Raw genomic sequence first — 19823 nt, 5'->3', positions numbered from 1 at the left:
ATATTGGCTTTTCTCCCTTTGCTGCCTCACTTTCCCCTCTCCTTCACTTCAAAGGAACTCACTGGGATCACCTCCCGGATAAATTTCCTGTACCCTAGTCTTTGTCTTATGGTTTGCTTTGGAGCAAATCTAAACTACGATACTTCAAGGTCCAGAACGATTGCCTGGATCAGCTTTCCGATTTCTTCTTGTTTCTTAAAGTAACTTTAGTTTTGAAGATAGAATTAAACTAGGTCTATTATGTATGTTGCTGCCTTTTGATTACACCTCTGGACACTTTGTAGAGAAAATAACAACAACCAGCCCAATCAGTGGCTAATGATGTGAGTTGTGGCTGCTGTGAAATCATTCTGTAATAAAATAAAAAGATTGTTCCCACAGTTTCTCAACTGCAAACTCTTGAAATCATTCAGCATTTCCATTACATTCTATGCATTGAGGAAGATAACAGAAAAATGTGAAATCTAAAATAAACCAAGGAACAGAGACACTTTTATATCTCTGATTCTAAACTTCAAAACATACCACCAAACCCATATTTTTACTCTTATTTATACACTGATTGCAATTATACTTCCTATTCAATTTTAATTTCAATCTATAATACATCCTCCCCACTCTCTGGTAAACGCTATACACAGTGATGAACTGAAGAATATTAATCATGAAGATGACTTGCAAAATCTTAGCCTGTAACATCACATGATGTTGCACACTGGCAGACCAACTAGCAGGAGGCCAGGAGAGATGGAGCCTTTACCACATATCACAAAGTGGTAAGGTGAAGGAGTCTAGGACTGATGGAAACCTACGTAGATTCTTTAAAGGATAACTTCACTGATAACTTGGATAATATTAAGAATAATATCATAGTATCCTAAAGTTTGTTTTTGTCCAAAATTAATAATTCACTATGGCAGGAAAAATTAGGCCTAATTTTGTTTTTTCTCTCATCCAAAGCAGATCTAGCTTTCCTATTCACTGTGATGAAAACTTCTGCGTAATCCACAGTGACCAAAAAAAGGCTTAGGTGAGATTTAAGAGCTCTGATGTTTCAAAGTATTTCATGATCTACAACTACAGAAAAATTTAAGAAATAGCACTCTCAAACTGGTTTGGGAGTCTTCTTTTTTAAAAATATATCCATGGGTTACATAATCTCTATTCTTAATTTCAAACCCCCAAATAGTACTTTCCATATACAACAAAATAACATTAAAAATTAACTGGGTTGATTACATATCTCACTGTAACTCCTCAAACATCTAATATATAGAAAGAGTCATGCCTACATGTAAAGGACAAAAGGGAACAGTGAAGGGATTTAAGGTGTGAAAATAATACAGTTGGCTCCATTCAAGATGTTTTAAAGAAAGGTTACTGTGTTATTATGTGAGGTACACTATAATGTCCTTTCTATGACCTCTCCTTTTAAAACAGTAATGCTTTGTACCTTTCAGTCCCAACAGAGCATATTCATATATATTTTTCCCTGATATCATTTCAACTCATTTTTTTCTTTTTCTTACACTATCACTAATTTTTAATGACTTTTTCTTTGTTTTATTATTCATTGCTAGTATAGTGTGCCCCATTTTTCTGTCAAGAACAGCTTCTAAAACCAAGCACATTAGGAAGTCAGGTCAGGAAAACTTGTGTTAAAAACAACCTAAAAGGAACACTTGAAGGGTGTCAAGCACTTTTCAATTTTCAATCATACATGGTCACCTTCAGAGAGATTGCTAAAGAACGTGGCAAAGTTGTTTGTGCAGCCTCACCTGTCCTCTTTGAAATTTTACTGGCATGTTAGATTTGTACAGCAGTCTAAGACCAGAGTCTCCCCTCTCCCCAAAGAGACATAGGGAAACTTCAGACTCCGTTTCTGCTTGCTTCAATTGTCCAGTATGAACATCAACATGGTATCTCACTACTAGCAAAGCAAAGGGGAGAGAAACAAGAGGAAAGCTATTACCTGGGAATTCATACAAATAGAATCCAGACCCATGGGTCAGGCTACAGTAAAAAACATTACATGAGAATTCCTCTAACCTAGACTGTCTGTATCTACTGAGGGATTTTTGATCTTTCAATTACTAATTTTAGTTATAAATGGGCATTTTTACACCATGAACAATTTCCCTGAGGGTTAGAGCTTTTTCAGAAAGAGAAATAAAGATTTTTTAAAAAGGAGGAGATTACATAGGAGATTTTTTATGCTTCTGTGTATGACATAGGAGGATATTTCATGCTTAGTATTTTAGTGGCAAGGGTGACAAAGCTATTGTACAAGATGCTTAAAGTTTAAAAAGATATAAGGTTTGATGAGGAAATATATCAAAATTGAAATGATGACATGAGATGGCCGACTGGCCTCAGGCTAAGCCAGATGAGGCATAGACATGACATTTTCTCTGTCTCATAGCCTCAGCCCCTGTGACTGTAGCTGAACTAAAGGAATCTTTTTGAGATTATGTTTAATCCCAGATCTACCAATGACTCATGCTATGAAGCTGAAAAAGTCACTTCTCAATGGGTAAACAATTTTCTCAGAAGTAAAAAAAAAATTCTGTAACTAAATAGTTCAGAAGCAAATTTAAGCAACTATAAAACAATTTGGATATGTAATATATCCTACTGAAGATTAATAACACACATGGAAAAATAGCTTGTCCTCCTTCTACTACAGGAAGCTCACAGACAAGGTCCCCATCTCCTTGGATTCGAGATAACCACACATTTACTGCAAAATCTAGGGTCTTCTTGCTCTTTATATGTTGCATGGTGACCTGAGATTAAAAGAAACAATGATCAAATTGGTGATTTTTTAATTCCTCATAGAACTCAGAATTCAAAATGCTCCCAGGGACTGCTAAAACGTACTGCACACTCTGATGGTTGTTATTATCAGTAGTATAGTAGTAATGGCTGTTGCTTATTAGGTAATTATTATTTACCAACTATTATGTTAAGTGACTTATTTTAATTATCTCTTTTAACTTTTACCAATTAGATTGGTAAAATCCTTATAATTTATAGATAAGAAAACGGAGGCTTGGAGATTTGAAGTGGACTCTGTCTGATTCAAAACTCTCAATTTCACCTACAGCAGTTGCTAAAAAAGCAATCTATAGGAGGAACTAAAAAAGAGATTTTGTGTTCATATTAATGACCAAAGCAGGCATACAGCAGAATTTTTTAAATTTTGAATGCCTTTTACATATATTTACAATATCTTTAGGTTGTGGAATAGTCCTCAGTTCTACAGCCAATGTGCCTGCACTTCTCAGCACACGGTAAGTTGCCTTTGCCTCTCTGCCCAATGAACCCTTAACAGACCCTTCATTAGCTCCTGATCCTTTCGTAGGTCTTTCACAAGAAGGCTCCCCTTCCTTTGTCTTCTGTTTCACATCCCAGCAGAGGACTTCCAGAAGGAATTTCACAATTGCCTGCCTTTCCTTCAACCACAATGGATGAAGTGCCCTCTCCTTTTAAGATACTGGATCATCTTCTAAATTAGTCTCTGGTCCTCCTTAACTTCCTCTTCTTCCTGGCTTTAGGAGCAGGTCCCATCATTTCTCAGGTGGCTTAGTCTCAGAACTAACTGCCATAAGGCACTGACTGCTATTCTTGCTCCCCTCGAAGCCGGCTTTTAGGCCAGCAAGAGAAATTATTCCAAATCAGAAATCAGATCATTTTGTACACTACTCACAACTTTTTCAATAGTCCTACCTATAGCATAAGATCCAAAATCCTCAAGACATTGAGCAGTTCATAATCAGGCCCTACCTACCTTGATAGATACTTCCTCACATTCTATATTCCAGTCATACTGACCTGTTTATGGTTCCACAACTCGGCCACATTCCTTCTCACCTCAGTTTTCACACACACTTGTATCTCTGCCTAAAACAGCTTCCATCTGACTCATTACTATTGCTGAATCTCCCATCCTTCGTTACGTACCTCATACACAACCTCTTCTAAGAAGCCTTTTGTGAGTCTCCACTCTGGACTAGGCAAACCTACTTTGTGAGCCATGGCACCCTATCCAATTATGACTTTGACTTAACACCTAATATTCGACTGATTTCATGGAAGGGACCTTGTTCTCCTTGTCCTACTCATCTTGGTACTTCCATAAGCTTTCACAAGGCAGTCCTTAGGTTGTTTGTTGAATGAATGATTACATAACTAAATGAAATGGCTATCTGTCAACACAGGTAATTAAACTAAATCAGTACACCTGCTCACTAATGCCTGATTGTGTCTTTACTTGCTCCAGGCAAGACACAAGGAAAAGAGCATTGGATTTGGAGTCAGAAAAACTAGGACCAAAATCTAGATCTATCATTTTACAACTGTTTTACCATGAGAAGTTCACATAACCACTGTGACTATCAGTTTTTTGGTCCTTAAATTAGGAATGATGCCTATCTCACATGGTTGCTGTGGAGATTAGATGAGACTATATGTAAGAAATGTGCAAAACTTTATATAAATTGCATAAACAACTCCTATTATATGGATATATCATATATCCAAATTTATATATGAATATATTCATAAATATAAAAGAGATTAATATAATATATTCTACTAAATTTGAAAATGTCCCTTTCTCTGGACTATAACATGCTTTATTTTTATAGCAATTAGATGGAAACTTTAGGAATACTAAGAGATAAAGACTGATTATAAAGATTCATAAGCTTTTTAATCCCGAGCAGATACAATTCTCAAATAAAATTATTTTCAGCCCTCTGCCCAAAGTTTTGAAACCCTAGTTGCCCAATGGTCCTGAAACTCAGTGCTGGGGTTGCTTACTTGGCAATTGGAGAGACGGAAGTGGTGGTTGAATGAAAGAAGGGTGATGCACATTCTACAGTTGAGGCTCTATATTATGGGCTATCTTGTTAAAGTTTCAGCCGTGAGAGAAGGAGTTTAATCTTTTTATTTCCATTCCTGGAGCCCATTATGAGTCTGTTATTTTCCTTTACTTGGGACACAAGGAGATAAGTTACACCCTAAACTATATAGAGGGGCATACTCCTCAAAAGAGCAAGTAAAAAGAATTCTTAAACAAAAAGAGCTAACCAAGGGTGAAGGGGAGTTTCCATCTTTCTGAAACGCTGCATGCAGATGACCCCGAGAAGTGGCATACAGACCCTTGGCCCCCTTGCAGTGACATTTCTTACAGTGGATGTTTAAGCACTGCACTGGGTATGATTGAGAGTTTAACAAAAAGAAATTGCCTCTACCATCAAGGAGATTTTACAAACTGTCTGTGAAAGATAGACTTAAAATATTTAAATAACACAAGACTATATTACAGCAGCATATTAGTAAACACATTAATACAGACTGTTCCGTGGCGATTCAGGATAATGCAAAGTTTAGGATACAATAAGACTAATTTCAGATGGAACTTAGTAGATGTTTCAGATAAATAAGGGTCATAAACAGGTGAATGGGAGTCTTCTAGATTCTAGACTTGAAGCCTTTCCCATGAAGCATAAGGTTTTTACAAAGTCATTCTACCTAAAACTCTGAGAGGTCCTTCCTCTACACTAAACTCTCTATGAAAATTGGCAAGAAGCCTCTGGTTTCTGAGGCACCACCATCCCTCATGCTTAGAAGTACCCACTGATGAGAAAATCTTCATCATTTTACTTGAGTGCAATCCTACTAACTCAACTGTAAAGCTTTCTGGGTGAGAGCTCTGAATGAATTCCATTTACCTTCAAAGCCATGATGCCTCAAAATAAAAAACCAATAAATCAAAGTGAATTTGTGTGTTCATTTGTTTTTTAATCAATAAAGAGACATAGCAGTGGTTCTCAACTGGGTGGGATTTTGCCCCCAAGAGACATGTGGCATTTTTGGTTGTCACAATTGAGGAGGAAGGAGAGGGTGCTACTGGTATCTAGTGGGTAGAGGCCAGGGATCTTGTTAAACATTCTACTGTGCACAAGACAGACTGTCCCCCCCGCCCGACAACAAAGAATTATCCAGCCCCAAATGTCAATAGCGCTAAGGTTGAAAAATCTTGGGAGCACAACCAGAAGGACCTGCAACTAGAATACACAACTCTGTACTTGGGGGGCTTTGGGGAGAAGAAGAAAAAAAGAAGATTGGCAACAGATATTAGCTCAGGTGCCAATCTTTAAAAAACACACAAAGAGGAAAAAAGAAAAATCTTGGTGTACAAAGATAAATAGTTAGATAATAGATAACTCGATAATTAAATAGAATGATATAGACAGATAAAGAGAGAGACATACATCCATAGATCTTATCTCCAGTTGTGTTTATTTCTGTTTTTATTTTCACAATTTTTTTTCAATTATTAAAGTAATAAAGGAGGTTAAGTCCTGGAAGACCACAATGCATAAGCCCACTCATACAGTAGCTAACGGCAGGACTCAATGAAGGAGAGGTGGCAAGTGGAACAAACCTGGACTTGGATCAAAAGACTTTGATTTATGTTCTAACCTGCCATTTACTAGGTGTATGGCCTTGGGTAAAAGTTTTACATGATGACCTGTGATCTTCAGGTCCTCATTTGCAAAACTGGCATCATACCTGTTTGCTAGGTTGAAGATTTAATGTGTTAGAGTAGGAGTGTTTTACGTGATAAAATAATATTAAAGCACCTTATAGAAAAGAGAAATAGGAAGTTATTTCCCAAAGTAAAACTTTCTCAAGTATGGGTTGCAATATCCAGGAATATTAAAACAGAGATTCATTCTAGAACATCTGTTTTCCCCAGTTGGCAGTAAGATGGTGGTGCATGTGCCTAAGAGTCAGATCGCTTCAAATCCATGTGCTACCTGTGTGATATTGGGAACTGTTTATCGTCAATTCAAAAACCTCAATATCTTGGACTGGAATAATATTTTCTACTTTGTTGTGGCATAAACAATTAAAAGCGATGATCTATACCCTGAGTGCTCAAAGAATGTATATTGGTGGTGGTGGTAGTAGTAGTAATAGTAGTAGTATCACAATTAATCACAGAAATCAGAGATCAGAATTCTTAACTGTTTTTTGGGATTGTTTGTGGTTCCTTACTCTCCAACATCCTCCTAGAGACTGCACAAGGAAAAGATCAGCTAAATGCTCACTTCTTTATTATCAGAAAGAGAAATTCTTGTCTAAATCCCTGACTCCTACTCTACTTGGATGAGCTGACCAGGAGTATTTGGAAAGACAGATAAAGGACTCCTTGGCTCTCTCCCACTAAGCCAATCTGAAGTAGCCTCTCCTGCTTCCTTTCTTCTGGGTCCCATCCTGAACTTTCTAGCTCATCAGTTAAGAGGTTTATATCCAAATCTATCCTTTAATGCCTCTCTTTCACTCATCTAATCTCCCTGACAAAGCTCTCTGGTACTTCTAGTCTCTAGATTCCTACTTGTACAATCATTGCATGCTTCCTCTTAGGTGGTTCCCATTCTGACCCTTTGTAACATCAGGTAGGAACACACAAGAAAAAGGATGTCCATTTCTCTAAACTGCAAGGACTGGCACTGCCCTAACTCCTCTCCAGGGTTTACCTCTTCTGCTAATGTCCCACCTATTTAGCCCTTCGGAGATGGCCCTGTAGTCCTTTCCCCACCTGTCCTTAGTGCCTATCTCTAATGCCAACCAGGACACCCAATGGAGTAAGGATCAAGTCCAGGTGGGGTGGAGGGAGGGCCAGCAGTGTTGCTGGAGCACACCAGATCATGAGTGCAGAGTAAGCCAGCTGCCCTCCTTGCTGGCCCAAGCTCCATCTTTCTTTCCTGCCTATTAGGACTGAGACTAAATACAATTAATGACCAACAGTAATTACCACCACCTATATTTATATTCTACTTTGTTTTATGAAAAACTCTCTGCATATGTTATTTAATCCTAAATTTAATCTTATCTTTTCTTGGAGGAGAAATGATATACAATCAAAGTCAACACTTTCTGAGAACTAAACTTGTGTCTAATTGTCTGCTGGACACTGGATATAAAATAAAGAATGTACTAGGATGAGAAAAGTTGAGAAAAATGATTTTAAAAAACCCTACTCTGAAATATAAACTTTTGTTCAAAAGAACAAAAAAATGTGTAATACTTCTACTCTTATTATATGTATTCAATTTAGATAACATTTCTTAAAAAAAAAATAAAGACAAATAATCACCAACACATTTGTTGGGCACTTAGAGTGTTTACAGTATTTTACTAGACCTGGTACTGGGGATCGGGGAGCAAGTACTAATGTCAGTCATTAGTATTTTCTTTTTGGAGTTGGAAATTTGGAAATATGAAAACAGAATAAGGTTTAAATGTGTTCTCAGAAAACACTCTAAGCATTCTTGCAAATCACATACAAAGTCAAAACTTGCCTCTAGGTTTTCTTAGTTCTGGTACCATTCCTTGATAACACCCTATTTGTCACAAGGACTATACAAGGAGGATCATCTACGGAATTTACAATTGACTGAGGGACTATCAAATGCATGAATTTATCTTTGGTTCAAATAAGCTGGCACAACTTTTAGGATGTTTCTATAAACTGCTGGAGTCTTCTGAGATTAAACATTTGACTGGAGATTTCGTGAGAAGAGGAAGCTAGTGCTTCCTGCTGTTCACTGAACTAGAAAATCCTCAAAAACAACTATTTTTCTTACTGTGTTTCAGAACTTGCTCTTCCTCTTCTGTGGTTTTTTCTAGAACCCAGAAGTGAAGAAGTAACTAAAAATGAAAAGGAACTGGAAATATTTACAAGGCACTTTAAAACTTAAATAAATAAAGCCACTTCTTGCCTAGTTTAGCTAATCTCAAGTATTCCTGGAGGTCATATCAAGTAGGTTATCATATCATATCAAGAAGTGGTAGCCTAAACATAATAACAAATGTGCCATAAGCTATGACTCACTTCAATTCCAAGGCTCAGAAGAATCAAATTTCAAGAGAGTTCCTATTCTAGTGAGTCAATTTATCCAAGTCACGTGTGGCGCATACGGCAGAGGCAGCCCAGACACGGGAGAGAGCGGTGGCCCGAGAGGCGGGAGTAGGGGCTCTGGCTACTAACTCTGCAGGGACGCAGCCAAGCCTCCGAAACTCTCCAGGCTTTGTTCCTTCACCTGCCCCTCACACATGCCGAGCCTCAGCCATACGAGATTATATCCCATTCCCTAAACACCAAGCAAGATTTGACTGTATGATTTATTTTCATTTTGCACTTACAATTTGCAAAGTATTTCACATGTATTATAAACATTTGTTTTATTAATTCATTCATTCCACAAATATTTATCCAATATCTACTACATGGTAGGTACTATTCTAGGAGTTGGGGTTATAACACTGAATAACACAAAGTTCCTGTTCTCATATTGCTCAGTTTCTAGTACACAGAGAGTAAACAAACAAATTAAAAAATATCAGGTAAGTGATGTGCTATATAAAACAAAACAAAACAAAACAGGCTGATGTGATCGAGAGCAACTGGGGGCTCACTTTAGATTGTGGCAAAGGCCACTCTGAGGCAAGAGAAGTCCAGCGTGGCTTAAGTACAATGAGCAAGGGCGGAGTGGTTTGAAAAGAGGTCACAGAGGTAGGTAGGGGACAGATTAAACATGGGGTAGATGTGATCTGATTGATGTTTTTAAAGGATCACTCTGGCTCCTCTTTTGAGACTAGATATTAGGGGAAAAAGAGAAGAAGATAGAAGGCTATTTTAGCAGATTTTGCAGTAAACAGGAGAGAAAATATGGCAGCATGGACTAAAGTGATGGTAATCAGATGGAAAAAAATAGACAAACTCAACAGAGCAACAGAGACGATTTTTGAGGGGTTAGATTTTGAAGGCTAAGGAAACGAAACAATCCAGAAAAATCTGCAGAGTTCTGGCTTACATAACTAGGGGGATGGTGACACCAACTACTCAGACGAGTAAGACTGAGGAAGAAGCAGGTTCAGTGAGGGAAGGAAGAGCTCTGATTAAGCCTTATTTAACGTTTTCACTAGACAGTCACAGTTTGTGAGATAGTCAGGGCAAGTATTGCTGAGCCCTATTTTACAGTAGGGAAAACAGAAAAAAGCGATTAAATGACTTTTTAGAAACCAAACATCTTTCAAGTCTTTTTTTCTTGTTATTTTTAAAATAAATTTGAAATTACTTTAAACAAAAAGTAAAAAAAAAAAAAAGCTGTAGGAAAAGTTCCTTATTTCACATTATTTTGGTCGTTTAATTACAGTTCTAATTGCTCGATTCATTTGTTGAGTTAACTAATTCATGTTCTACCTACTTTGCTCTTCACAGAAACCTTTACCACCAACCAGAGGATGGAAGACGCCTCTCTCGGTTCTGAGACAAAGCACTCCCTCCTCTGAGTGCCTCTGCTTGGGGTTGTTTTCCCATCCTGTTGAAGAACCACTGCACAGTGATATTGCTATGCCCCTGACCACTCTTCTCACTCAAAGGCTCCAGAGAAAGCACAGGCCATGCTAGTGACTACAGGCCAACTTAGCTCAGGGGTAGATCTTTCCTGAAATGTTGACTTGTCTTTCCCAGTAATTCACAAATACAGAATTTGTAATTTTGCTAATCATTGCAGTTTCCATCGGTTTTGTTTCTTCTTCTTAAAAGGTCACTTTTTTGTCTCTCTTCTGAAATCTTTCAATACTTCTGAACAGAAAAACTTTAAAGCCAACATATGGTTTCCTGCCATTCTCAGTCACATTTAGCACAATGCAGGACATGTATTAGGTGCCCAGAAAATACTTCTTGCCTAGCTGACTACAACAAATTTACCTGCTCTTGTACTATAAAAATGCCAGTTTTCATTATATTAGTTATGTGCTAAGAAATGCTGCAATAAACCTTTCAGTAAATTTAATATTTTCTCCATTATTTTCATTATACAATGAAAGATACAATAATGAAAATCACAGATAAGATTTAAAAGCATTTTAAATGGGAAAATGATAAATTTTCTAGATTCTATCAGTGGTACTCAAAATCTTAAACCTCAAACATTTTAAAATAACATATCATGTACTATAAAGAAATCAGTGACAGTATTTAAAGCTAGAAAGCAGAGATGTTCTAGTGATTCAAACCATGTCATCTGACTCCACAATAATTACTGCCTCCACACAGAAATCTCATGGCTTCTGAGAATTTAATTGACATATATTTTTGAAAACAAACGTAAGGCTCAATGATAGTGTTTAAGATCTCAGTCCTTGGAGTCCAGCATACAATAAGACAATTTACTAAGTAACCACATCCAAATCATTTAATTTTATTGAACCTCAGTTTTCTCATCTATAAAATAAGGATATCAGTGGTAGCTAAATCAAAGAGTTGCTGTTAAGCAACAGAAATATGATAGTATTTCCAAGGCAGTTGGTATACGGTAAGCACTCAGCAAACACTTATTATTATTGTTTTTATTGCTATGATTAAGTCGGGGAAAAAAAGGACAGGATCCCAAAGTGCATACATAACATGATTCAATTTTATTAAAAGGGCAAAATATAAATATATAAAATGGCAAAATGTATATAAAATATATACATTTATATATTTACGTGTCTATGTAGATAGAGTGAGGAAGTTCATGAGAGAGATTCATAGAAAAAAGATTTGAAAGAAATGAACCACCCCAGTGGTCATCTAATGATTAACGAATAACAACTCATTTTTATTCTTATACTTTACTATATTCTTCAGATCTTCTTCCATGAACACAGATCGCCTTTGTAAATATAACTATAAAAATGCTATTTTAAAAAAACTCACAGGGAGGAACCATATTTCTTTACAGTGTTATAGCCACAAAAATTTTGTTCACATTATTTACAACAATTAGGAAAATATGTTATCTTTCTCATTGCTTTAAGAAGGCTGCTTATTTCTTTTAATAACAATAACTGTGAAGCACAAAATAAAAAACATTACCCTCTGTAAGTTCCACTCAGGTTGCTCGCTAGTTCCATCATGTCCAATCCTTATCTTATATATTATTCCAATGTTCCTTATTTCAATCTGGATGAAATGCAAAGAAGAAAAAATTAGCAGAATGTTTTTAATTAAGCACATTAAAAAATTCTTTCTCATATGATTTCGGTCGTATGTGGAAGATAAAGAAACACACACATAGATAAGGAAAACAGATTAGTGCTTACCAGAGGGGAAGGAGGGGGAGAGTGAAAGAGGTAAAGGGGCATATAGGTATGGTGATAAATAAAAACTAGACTACTGGTGATAAATGCAATGCAGACTATACAGAAGCTGAAATATAATGATGTACACCTGAAATTTACATAATATTATAAACCAACGTGCTCTCGATAAAATAATCAAAATGCAAAAATCATTCTTTCTCTTCTTCTTACTAAATGCATTTTTTTACTCCTAAGAGTTGAAAAACTCTCAGCGACCCTTTCAGAGTCTGGAGATTAAGCCCTCTCAAGAAGCTATCAGTGGACTACACAGACACAGAATATGAAACAGAAATATCATGAGACGACTAAAAATATGCAGAAGGAGTCAGATGAAAGAATAGGATAAGGAACATACATATGCTCAGTTCTCTGACTAGCACACATTTCTCACTGTAAGCCAATGTCTTCTGAGCTGAGTTCCAATGACAGAAAGATGGGCTCTTATTTTAAGAAGAAAAAAAAGCAATTTTCATCAAAGCTAAATATAGCTATTCTATAAGCTTAAGGAAAAAGTACCAGTGAGTCTAGAACTTCCTTTTACTCTGAAAATCCTCTTTTGTTTGACTATAGGATAAGATATAGATTTTCAAAGTTCAAGGAAGAGAAATAAATCTGCCTACAGAATACATATACTTGGTTAGTTTTTGACATGGTTCAAGAATATTTATTAATCCAAGTAGCATTGTGGGGAATCGGCTTTGGAATCACTTTGAGCTCAATTGCTATCCAGGCTGTTGTAATCTGAGTAAAATATGGTGTTTTATATCTCTGGCCCTCGATTTCTTTATCTGTTGAATGGACATAATGTCTCTTGCATACAATTTTCAGTTCAACTAAATAAATGTTTATTTAACACAATAATATAGACATTGTGCAAGTCCACAAGTATACAAAGATGAAAGTGATGGCACAGTCCCTAAGTTAGAGAAATTTATAATCTAATGAGGGAGACAGATTTACAAACAGACATTTTTAGTATAATAAGATATGTCCAGGACACTAAACTGTGAGGATTAAAAAAGGCAATACACTGTATCATTTAATAGTTTAAATATAGTCATTATCATTATTTCTACTACAGATACTCATCTACTTCCACAAACTAGATATGAATAGGTAGGCACTTTCATATTATGTTGACTTACATCATTGCCTACCAATGAACAAGACCCTGAAACAGCTGGACAGTCAGATGACCAACAAGCCATCAAAATAATTCCTCTTTCATATTCACTTCCCATAATCAGAAATTCACTTTTTTAACTTCCCATCATCACCAAAACCACTTTCCCCCATAGACTGCAGTGGCTAGACCAGTCCTGGGCTATTACAACACCCAGTCAAAGACTATGATGCTATTGACTAGGAGGAAGGAAAAGAGGACTGTTAATCCCTCAGAGCCAACTTCCACCAACTTTCTTACTCCAAGAGCTGCTGTCAGTGGCAGAACTTAGAAGCTAGTTCTTCTCACTAGAGGAAGTAAGAAGTTATCCCATAGTCTGGCCTTGGTTTTTCTCTGAAAGGTAAGCCAATCTTTAGATATCCTTTCATTGTCCCAAGAATCTATTAGCCCTTAAGTGTAAACTTTCTCTTTCTACACATTCTAAATGAAAAAAATAAAGGGCTAACTGAATGGTCAGGTTACCCAACATATGTGACTTCATGGCTGCCTACTTGCTACTTTTGGAGAAGGGAACTACCATGCAATGAGCTCAGCTATGTGCCAGCCAGGGGGCAAGCGCTTGACAAGCATGGTCTCTTCCAGTCTGTACAGCAGCCCCATGAAGAGCAGGGCTCTTTAAAAAGCCGACTTTAAGGAACAAAGAAATTTAAAAACACTTAAGTAATTTGTCTAGGGATACACAGCTGGAAACACAGTAAGTTCCAAAAGTAAAATTCAAACCAAAGCCTGTTTGATCAGAAATAGCACACTGTCCTCAAAAATGACTATGTGCTCACTTCAGGATTGGAAGGAAGGAAAAGTAAATGAAAGATTAATTTAGAAGTGGCAAATGATACCGGTGAAAAAGAACAAAGACGTCAATGCCCATAGAAGACAGTGAATAGGAATGAGCTGGCCAGTCCTCATTTAGGGTTCTCAGACTGTCAAGAGGCCCCAGTCCTATTGTCCCTTAAACCCCAGATCAGTGCTTCTCAAACACTAGTGTATACACAGATTACCTGGGGATCTTGTTAAAATGCAGATTCTCATTCAGTAGACATGGTGGGGGGCCTAAGATTCTGCATGTCTAACGAGTTCCCAGGTGATGCCCATGCTGCTGGCCTAGGGCCCACAGGCCCTAGACTCCTATGGGGCTTTCATACCCATCCCTGATCTCTCCCATTAAGGTAGTACTTAGAGCTGGGTAATTCCCTGTTCTCACTTCACAGTAAACAGGAGAAGCTAGGAGAAAACATATGCTGATGCCACTGACCATTATCCTCCTTGACTGTAAAGATAATCTGTCATTTGTAGAATACTTTCCATCTACCAGGCACAATGCACATCACACACATTCCCAAACATACTTTAAACCTCACAACAAGCTTTCAAAGTAAGCATTAATACCCACCTCCCTGTCTTTACTAAGAAAGAAATTAAAGATTAGTGAGGATAAGCAACCTGTTCAACGTGACAGGACTAATGCAAGGTTGATCTTTGAACCTGGTCTCCATGACTCCAAGGCCTCTGTTCTTAACCAATTTATTATATTTCCCATATGTCAATAAGCTTTTCTTAATGTACATATATTTTTTCTTTTTATCATCAGACCACTCTGGAATTTAGAAAATTCCTGATGTCATTGCCTTCATTCTGTATTTAAAAACAAAAGCTGGCCTGGAGAAAATAAGTAATATATTCAAGGTCACAGAGTGAATATATGGAAAACTAGGATGCTAATCCAGCTCACTTAGTTTGCAGTTTAGCACATAATATACCGCAAGGTATATTATGGGTACTAATAGACTTTGGTGGGGTGGCCTAGGGATCTAATCATGACATATGTGTTGTGAGTTCTGAACAATCATCTTCAAATAATCTTTTGAAATGCATGGGTTGTAGAAGGTATGACTGCCTGTGCATTGAGCCAAACTGCTCCTTCATGACCTCAGACAACTGCTTTTCTTCTCTAAAATTTTAATGATTGCAAAGTAGAAGATCTAGAAACCATCTGGGTATTAGTGATTGCCAGGTACTGCAGCCCCAAACAGCCTTGCCTTCCTGGTGACTCGAGTTGGCCTTAATCATTCTCTATTCTTTATCCAGCCTTAGGATACAAAAGGAATACTCTCCAGGGAGATCAACTGCTTTTTCACAGTGCACCAAAGAACCATGTGCTTTCACTCTGTGGGGGTGGGGTACATTAGTAGGTATAATGTAATTGTCTTAAGTGAAATTTCTCCAAAGCCCTGAGGAAATTAGGAGAGGCAACCAGCGGTACTCAAAGTAATGCGGCCCAGCATTCTTTGATGCTAAGGAAAGGAGAGAGAGATTTGAACGGGCAAGGGCAGAGCTTCAAAACACGGCCTCTGAGGATGTAAAAAAAAATGATTTCACACCCATACAGCTCAGCTGAGCAACATGTAACAGTATATGGAATTATACAAAAGAAGGGTTTTCATTACCAGAAGAATCTCTAAATGGCTTATTATCTGGTTACAATTTGAGTTGAGGTTGATGGTTTGTGGGGCCAGTTTCAAACCAACGGCCTAAACCAAATTATCTTTAAAGAAAGCAATTTTCTTCCACAACTTTCCTGATTGGTAGAGAATATGTGAGGAAAAAAATGTTTCCTTTGATGATTACAATAGGCATTAGGATAACTTATGGGGATTCTAAGAGACCAGAGATTTATTTTATACAGGATATACACACACACAATCACACTCTCCTGTGTTACAGAAATACCTTTAAAATGTTCAAAGAACAAAATTACTGCCAATATTGTTTACCTGAAACTCATCCTCCTGTCTTGGAAGGAAGAGCTGCTCTGAGCTGTCCTTGCTAAGACTTATTGGTCCAGTGACTCCTTCATCTCCATATACCCATAGTGTGACATTGGCTTGAGTCCCTGTATTTCCTGTCAGCACTAACACCTTCCATTCATCTTCTGACAGAAGAGTCTCACTGATCTCTTCTATAGGGGAAAAAAAGGCATTAGTAGCAGATCCAATGCAACATCAGGCTGACAGAATCCTTTGTCACATGGAGCCCAAGGACATCAAAACAGAGTAGAGGATGAGTGAGGCAGGGTAGGGAGGCAGTGAACTGCTACAACTCTAGGGAGCTAATTTGTGCTTGCCTCTTCACAGCAAGGTTCTAGGCAACTGAAACTGAACTACTGAAGTAAATTAAATTAGAACAATAAAGATCTGAATTGCCTGGCAATCTTTCACTTGTCCTCAAAACTACAACACAGACGCATGCTGGAATTTGTAGTTCTGTGTCCATAGATTTTTCATAAAGCTGCCTGCCTGGCTTACAGATTTTTAGGTAGAATTACTACAATACAAAGTAACAAAAGAAAAGTGGAACTAAAATACATTTTCAAATGAGGTGTAAAAATGGCAAAATTGAGAAGAGAGAAAATTTTTCTAAAACATTTCAGGAAAAAATATCCTACTGGAGAGGGCAATGAAAGCGCTTGGAGCTAAAGACAGAATTTTCCCAAATGCAAATGATTCTGAGGTGCTTAGGGCAGGTTAGTCTGTGAGGGCAGGGACTGCACAGCAGCAGTGTTGCACAAGGAAGCCTCCATCACTCAGCACTTCCCAAACAGCCCCTCCTTGCTTACAAGAGATGTTTACGAAGTGAAGTCCCCAACTAAAACTACTTTCTTCTTTATGCACTTTAGCCTGTTGCCTCATCTAAGGAGATCCGGGAGCATGCAGTGGCAAGAACATCTCCCAAGCTACTCGGCATTGGTTGTCTGGATTGCCCCAACAACTGCATGTTACAGGTACAAATATTACAGACTTGGGTAATGAGATAAATTTCCTCGTGTCAAATGATCAAAAGGAAACCAAGATTCTTCCTATCTTTAATTCTGTGACTTGAAACTATAGGCAACCGTAGATAGCACCTACAATCTTACAGTACAGTATCAACAAAGATGATGACAAACCCAGCAAATAACTAATTTTCTGCTATAATGAACAAAATTCCTTCAAAAAACTATACAAAAAAAGTTATAAATGGAAACAAATACTAAGAAATAACTGGCATTCATTTTTTTAAGGCTGCCTTCTCTTTACTGTCTTGGGTAATCTCTGTCATTATAACAGCAAGCATGTTTCCTTCAATTATCATCATGATCACCATTTACTAAGCTCCTGCTACATGCTAGGCTCTGTGTTGAATGTCTCATATGCACTTCTCATCCCACAAAGTCAGTCAAATTATGATGTCAATTTTAAGATGAAGAAAAGAGGTAGAGGTTAAATAATATGCCCAAATCATATAGCAAGTAAATGACGGAATGTCTAACTCCAAAGCCTTGCATTTAAACAAACGAGTTTAGATGTTCCACTTTCACTTAAACACAGTTCACCGGAATGCACAATTTCATTCTATGCTAAGCACTGTTCTAGGCACTTAATATTCATTATTGTGTCAACCTCACTCAGTCCTCACACTAGTCCTATGAGGTACTCTCCTTTATCACGGACAAACTGGGACTCAGAAGTTCAGTAATTTGCCCAGAGTTACACAAGCAATAGCAAAAAAGACTTGAACTTCAATCCCAGGCAGAGAAAGTCTGAGTCCCATGCTATTCTGGATACAACATCAAAGGTAGCTGACCTGGAAAATATTACAAAAAATTGGTGCAAAAATTTTATGACACAATCTAATTTTCAAAACTCACGTATTGTACGTGAACACTTGACTGTCCTGCCTGCCATTTCTAGTCAAGCACTATCAGGAACTTGGAAAACACACTTGGAATTTCTCCAGACCATAGACAACAGTGCAATCAGATCTCTACTGATGAAAACTCCACAGCACATCCATGAGACTCAGAGACTAATCAGTGATTTAGGTCAGTAAGATACTCTTTAGGAAGCTAATCATTTACTTAATCTCTTATGAATATCTTAGTCATCTAAAAGGATTATTTTTATTAAAGTCAAGAAAGTTTTATTTAGTTCCTATTATTTGCTAGGCACTGAGTTAGGTTCATTGCTCTCTACATATTAGTGGCACAGATTAAAAGTTTGAAAGATAAACAATGAGAGTCTCACCCTGAAGATACACACTATCTAGTGGGGAAGACAGATGTATAAATATTTGGATTTTAAACATTCAGACACATTCATAGAGAATGAAAGAAGTACTACAAAGTTCAGATGTAGCAGAGAGCCGGGAGTGAATAACTGCGTGGAAGGGTGTGCAGGAAACACTTTATGGAGGGAACCTTGGTGCTGGATGTAGAAGGATGAATGAGAATTTTGAACAAAGAGGAAGGGAAGGGCATTCTACATAGAGGGAACAGCATGCCCAGCATGTACAAAGGCTTGAAGTAGCAGTCATGCTGGAAGAACTGCACATGGTAACATGTGGTTGAACATGAGATCACATGAGATGCTATGTGAGAAGAGGAGAAACAGTGAGATCATGAAAAGCACTGGGCAAGGTGGAAAGGAGTTGGCACACTCTAGTGCAGGCAAGAGGGAGCCAGCCAAGATTCCAAAGTGTGGTGGTGATATGATCTGAGTATTAGAAAGATCAGTCTGAAAGAAGATGAACTAAATTTAGCAGAGAGAGACTGAGGCAGGAAGGCCAGTAAATAAACAATGAACACGAACACTGAACTGTGAACTGAAAAGCCCCGGAATGGGGTCAGGAGGCCACCGTTACTTGGTTTTAGTTTTTTGGGGTGTCCATACACAAGTGCATTCACATGCATGCTTGATTTAATCTGCAAATCAGGTGACAATCTCTAAAGCCTTTTCTTCCTGTTCTAACATTTTCACAATAACATTTGTACAAACATAACACATTGTCAGGGTGCACTCGTTACAAAATTTATGACTTAATATGGTATAATCTTTAATATAGAACAGTAGATTAAAGTTTGTGCTATCATCAATTGAATATGAATTCAACCTAATGCCATAATCTTTTGGAAATGAACCAAAGTGCATTAGTCTCAGATCCTAAATTTATCCATTTAAGAACCATAAAAGCAGCTGTTTTTTTGACTAGAGGTTTAATATATTCTAAACTGGGAAAATTAACCAAATTAATAAGGATTAACCAAGACTCCTTCAGGGTCTCTGAATAAATTCTATAGTACCTAAAATTTATTCAGATGACTTAAAAATGTTCTTTGTAGGGGTGACAGAACTCTTTAATTAAACACCAATCAGTTTGAGTCAGACAAAAGAAAAGCTAAGCTACCTTTGTGTTACTGGTCTCCTGAAGCTCTGGAGAAAGAAAAAATTACTCACACAAAAAAATAGCAAATTAGCTGATTCTAATATTTCATGGAAGGATCAAAGTTGAGGTCAACTAAAGGCATGAATCACCATCATAGAGCGTGGGCATAAAAAGACAAGTTTTGTAAACTTTTGTGTACTTTTTCAACACAGTGTTTTAGAAAGCTGATTTA

At 37.3% G+C, this 19823-nt stretch overlaps 1 protein-coding gene across 14 annotated transcripts in view; it reads right to left on the bottom strand.

Annotated features, from left to right (window-relative positions):
- RP1 (RP1 axonemal microtubule associated) overlaps positions 1-19823 on the bottom strand; it is a 335045-nt gene that overhangs the window by 114257 nt on the left and 200965 nt on the right. For 12 of the 14 annotated variants that reach the window (XM_046641544.1, XM_046641545.1, XM_046641549.1 and 9 more), the window contains 4 exons: positions 16165-16349; positions 11945-12031; positions 2654-2786; positions 1779-1930 (listed from right to left, as the gene is read on the bottom strand). In XM_046641544.1, the coding sequence (XP_046497500.1) occupies positions 1779-1930; positions 2654-2786; positions 11945-12031; positions 16165-16349 (557 nt within the window). The remainder of the gene's footprint in view (positions 1-1778; positions 1931-2653; positions 2787-11944; positions 12032-16164; positions 16350-19823) is intronic. The other 2 variants (XM_046641546.1, XM_046641552.1) reach the window with 2 other exon arrangements.

This window comes from Equus quagga, chromosome 16, assembly GCF_021613505.1.
Source record: "Equus quagga isolate Etosha38 chromosome 16, UCLA_HA_Equagga_1.0, whole genome shotgun sequence".
In the NCBI taxonomy this organism is placed as follows: Eukaryota; Metazoa; Chordata; class Mammalia; order Perissodactyla; family Equidae; genus Equus; species Equus quagga.
Note: the sequence above shows the minus strand (reverse complement) of the source record. Positions and strands in the feature narration are given on the sequence as shown.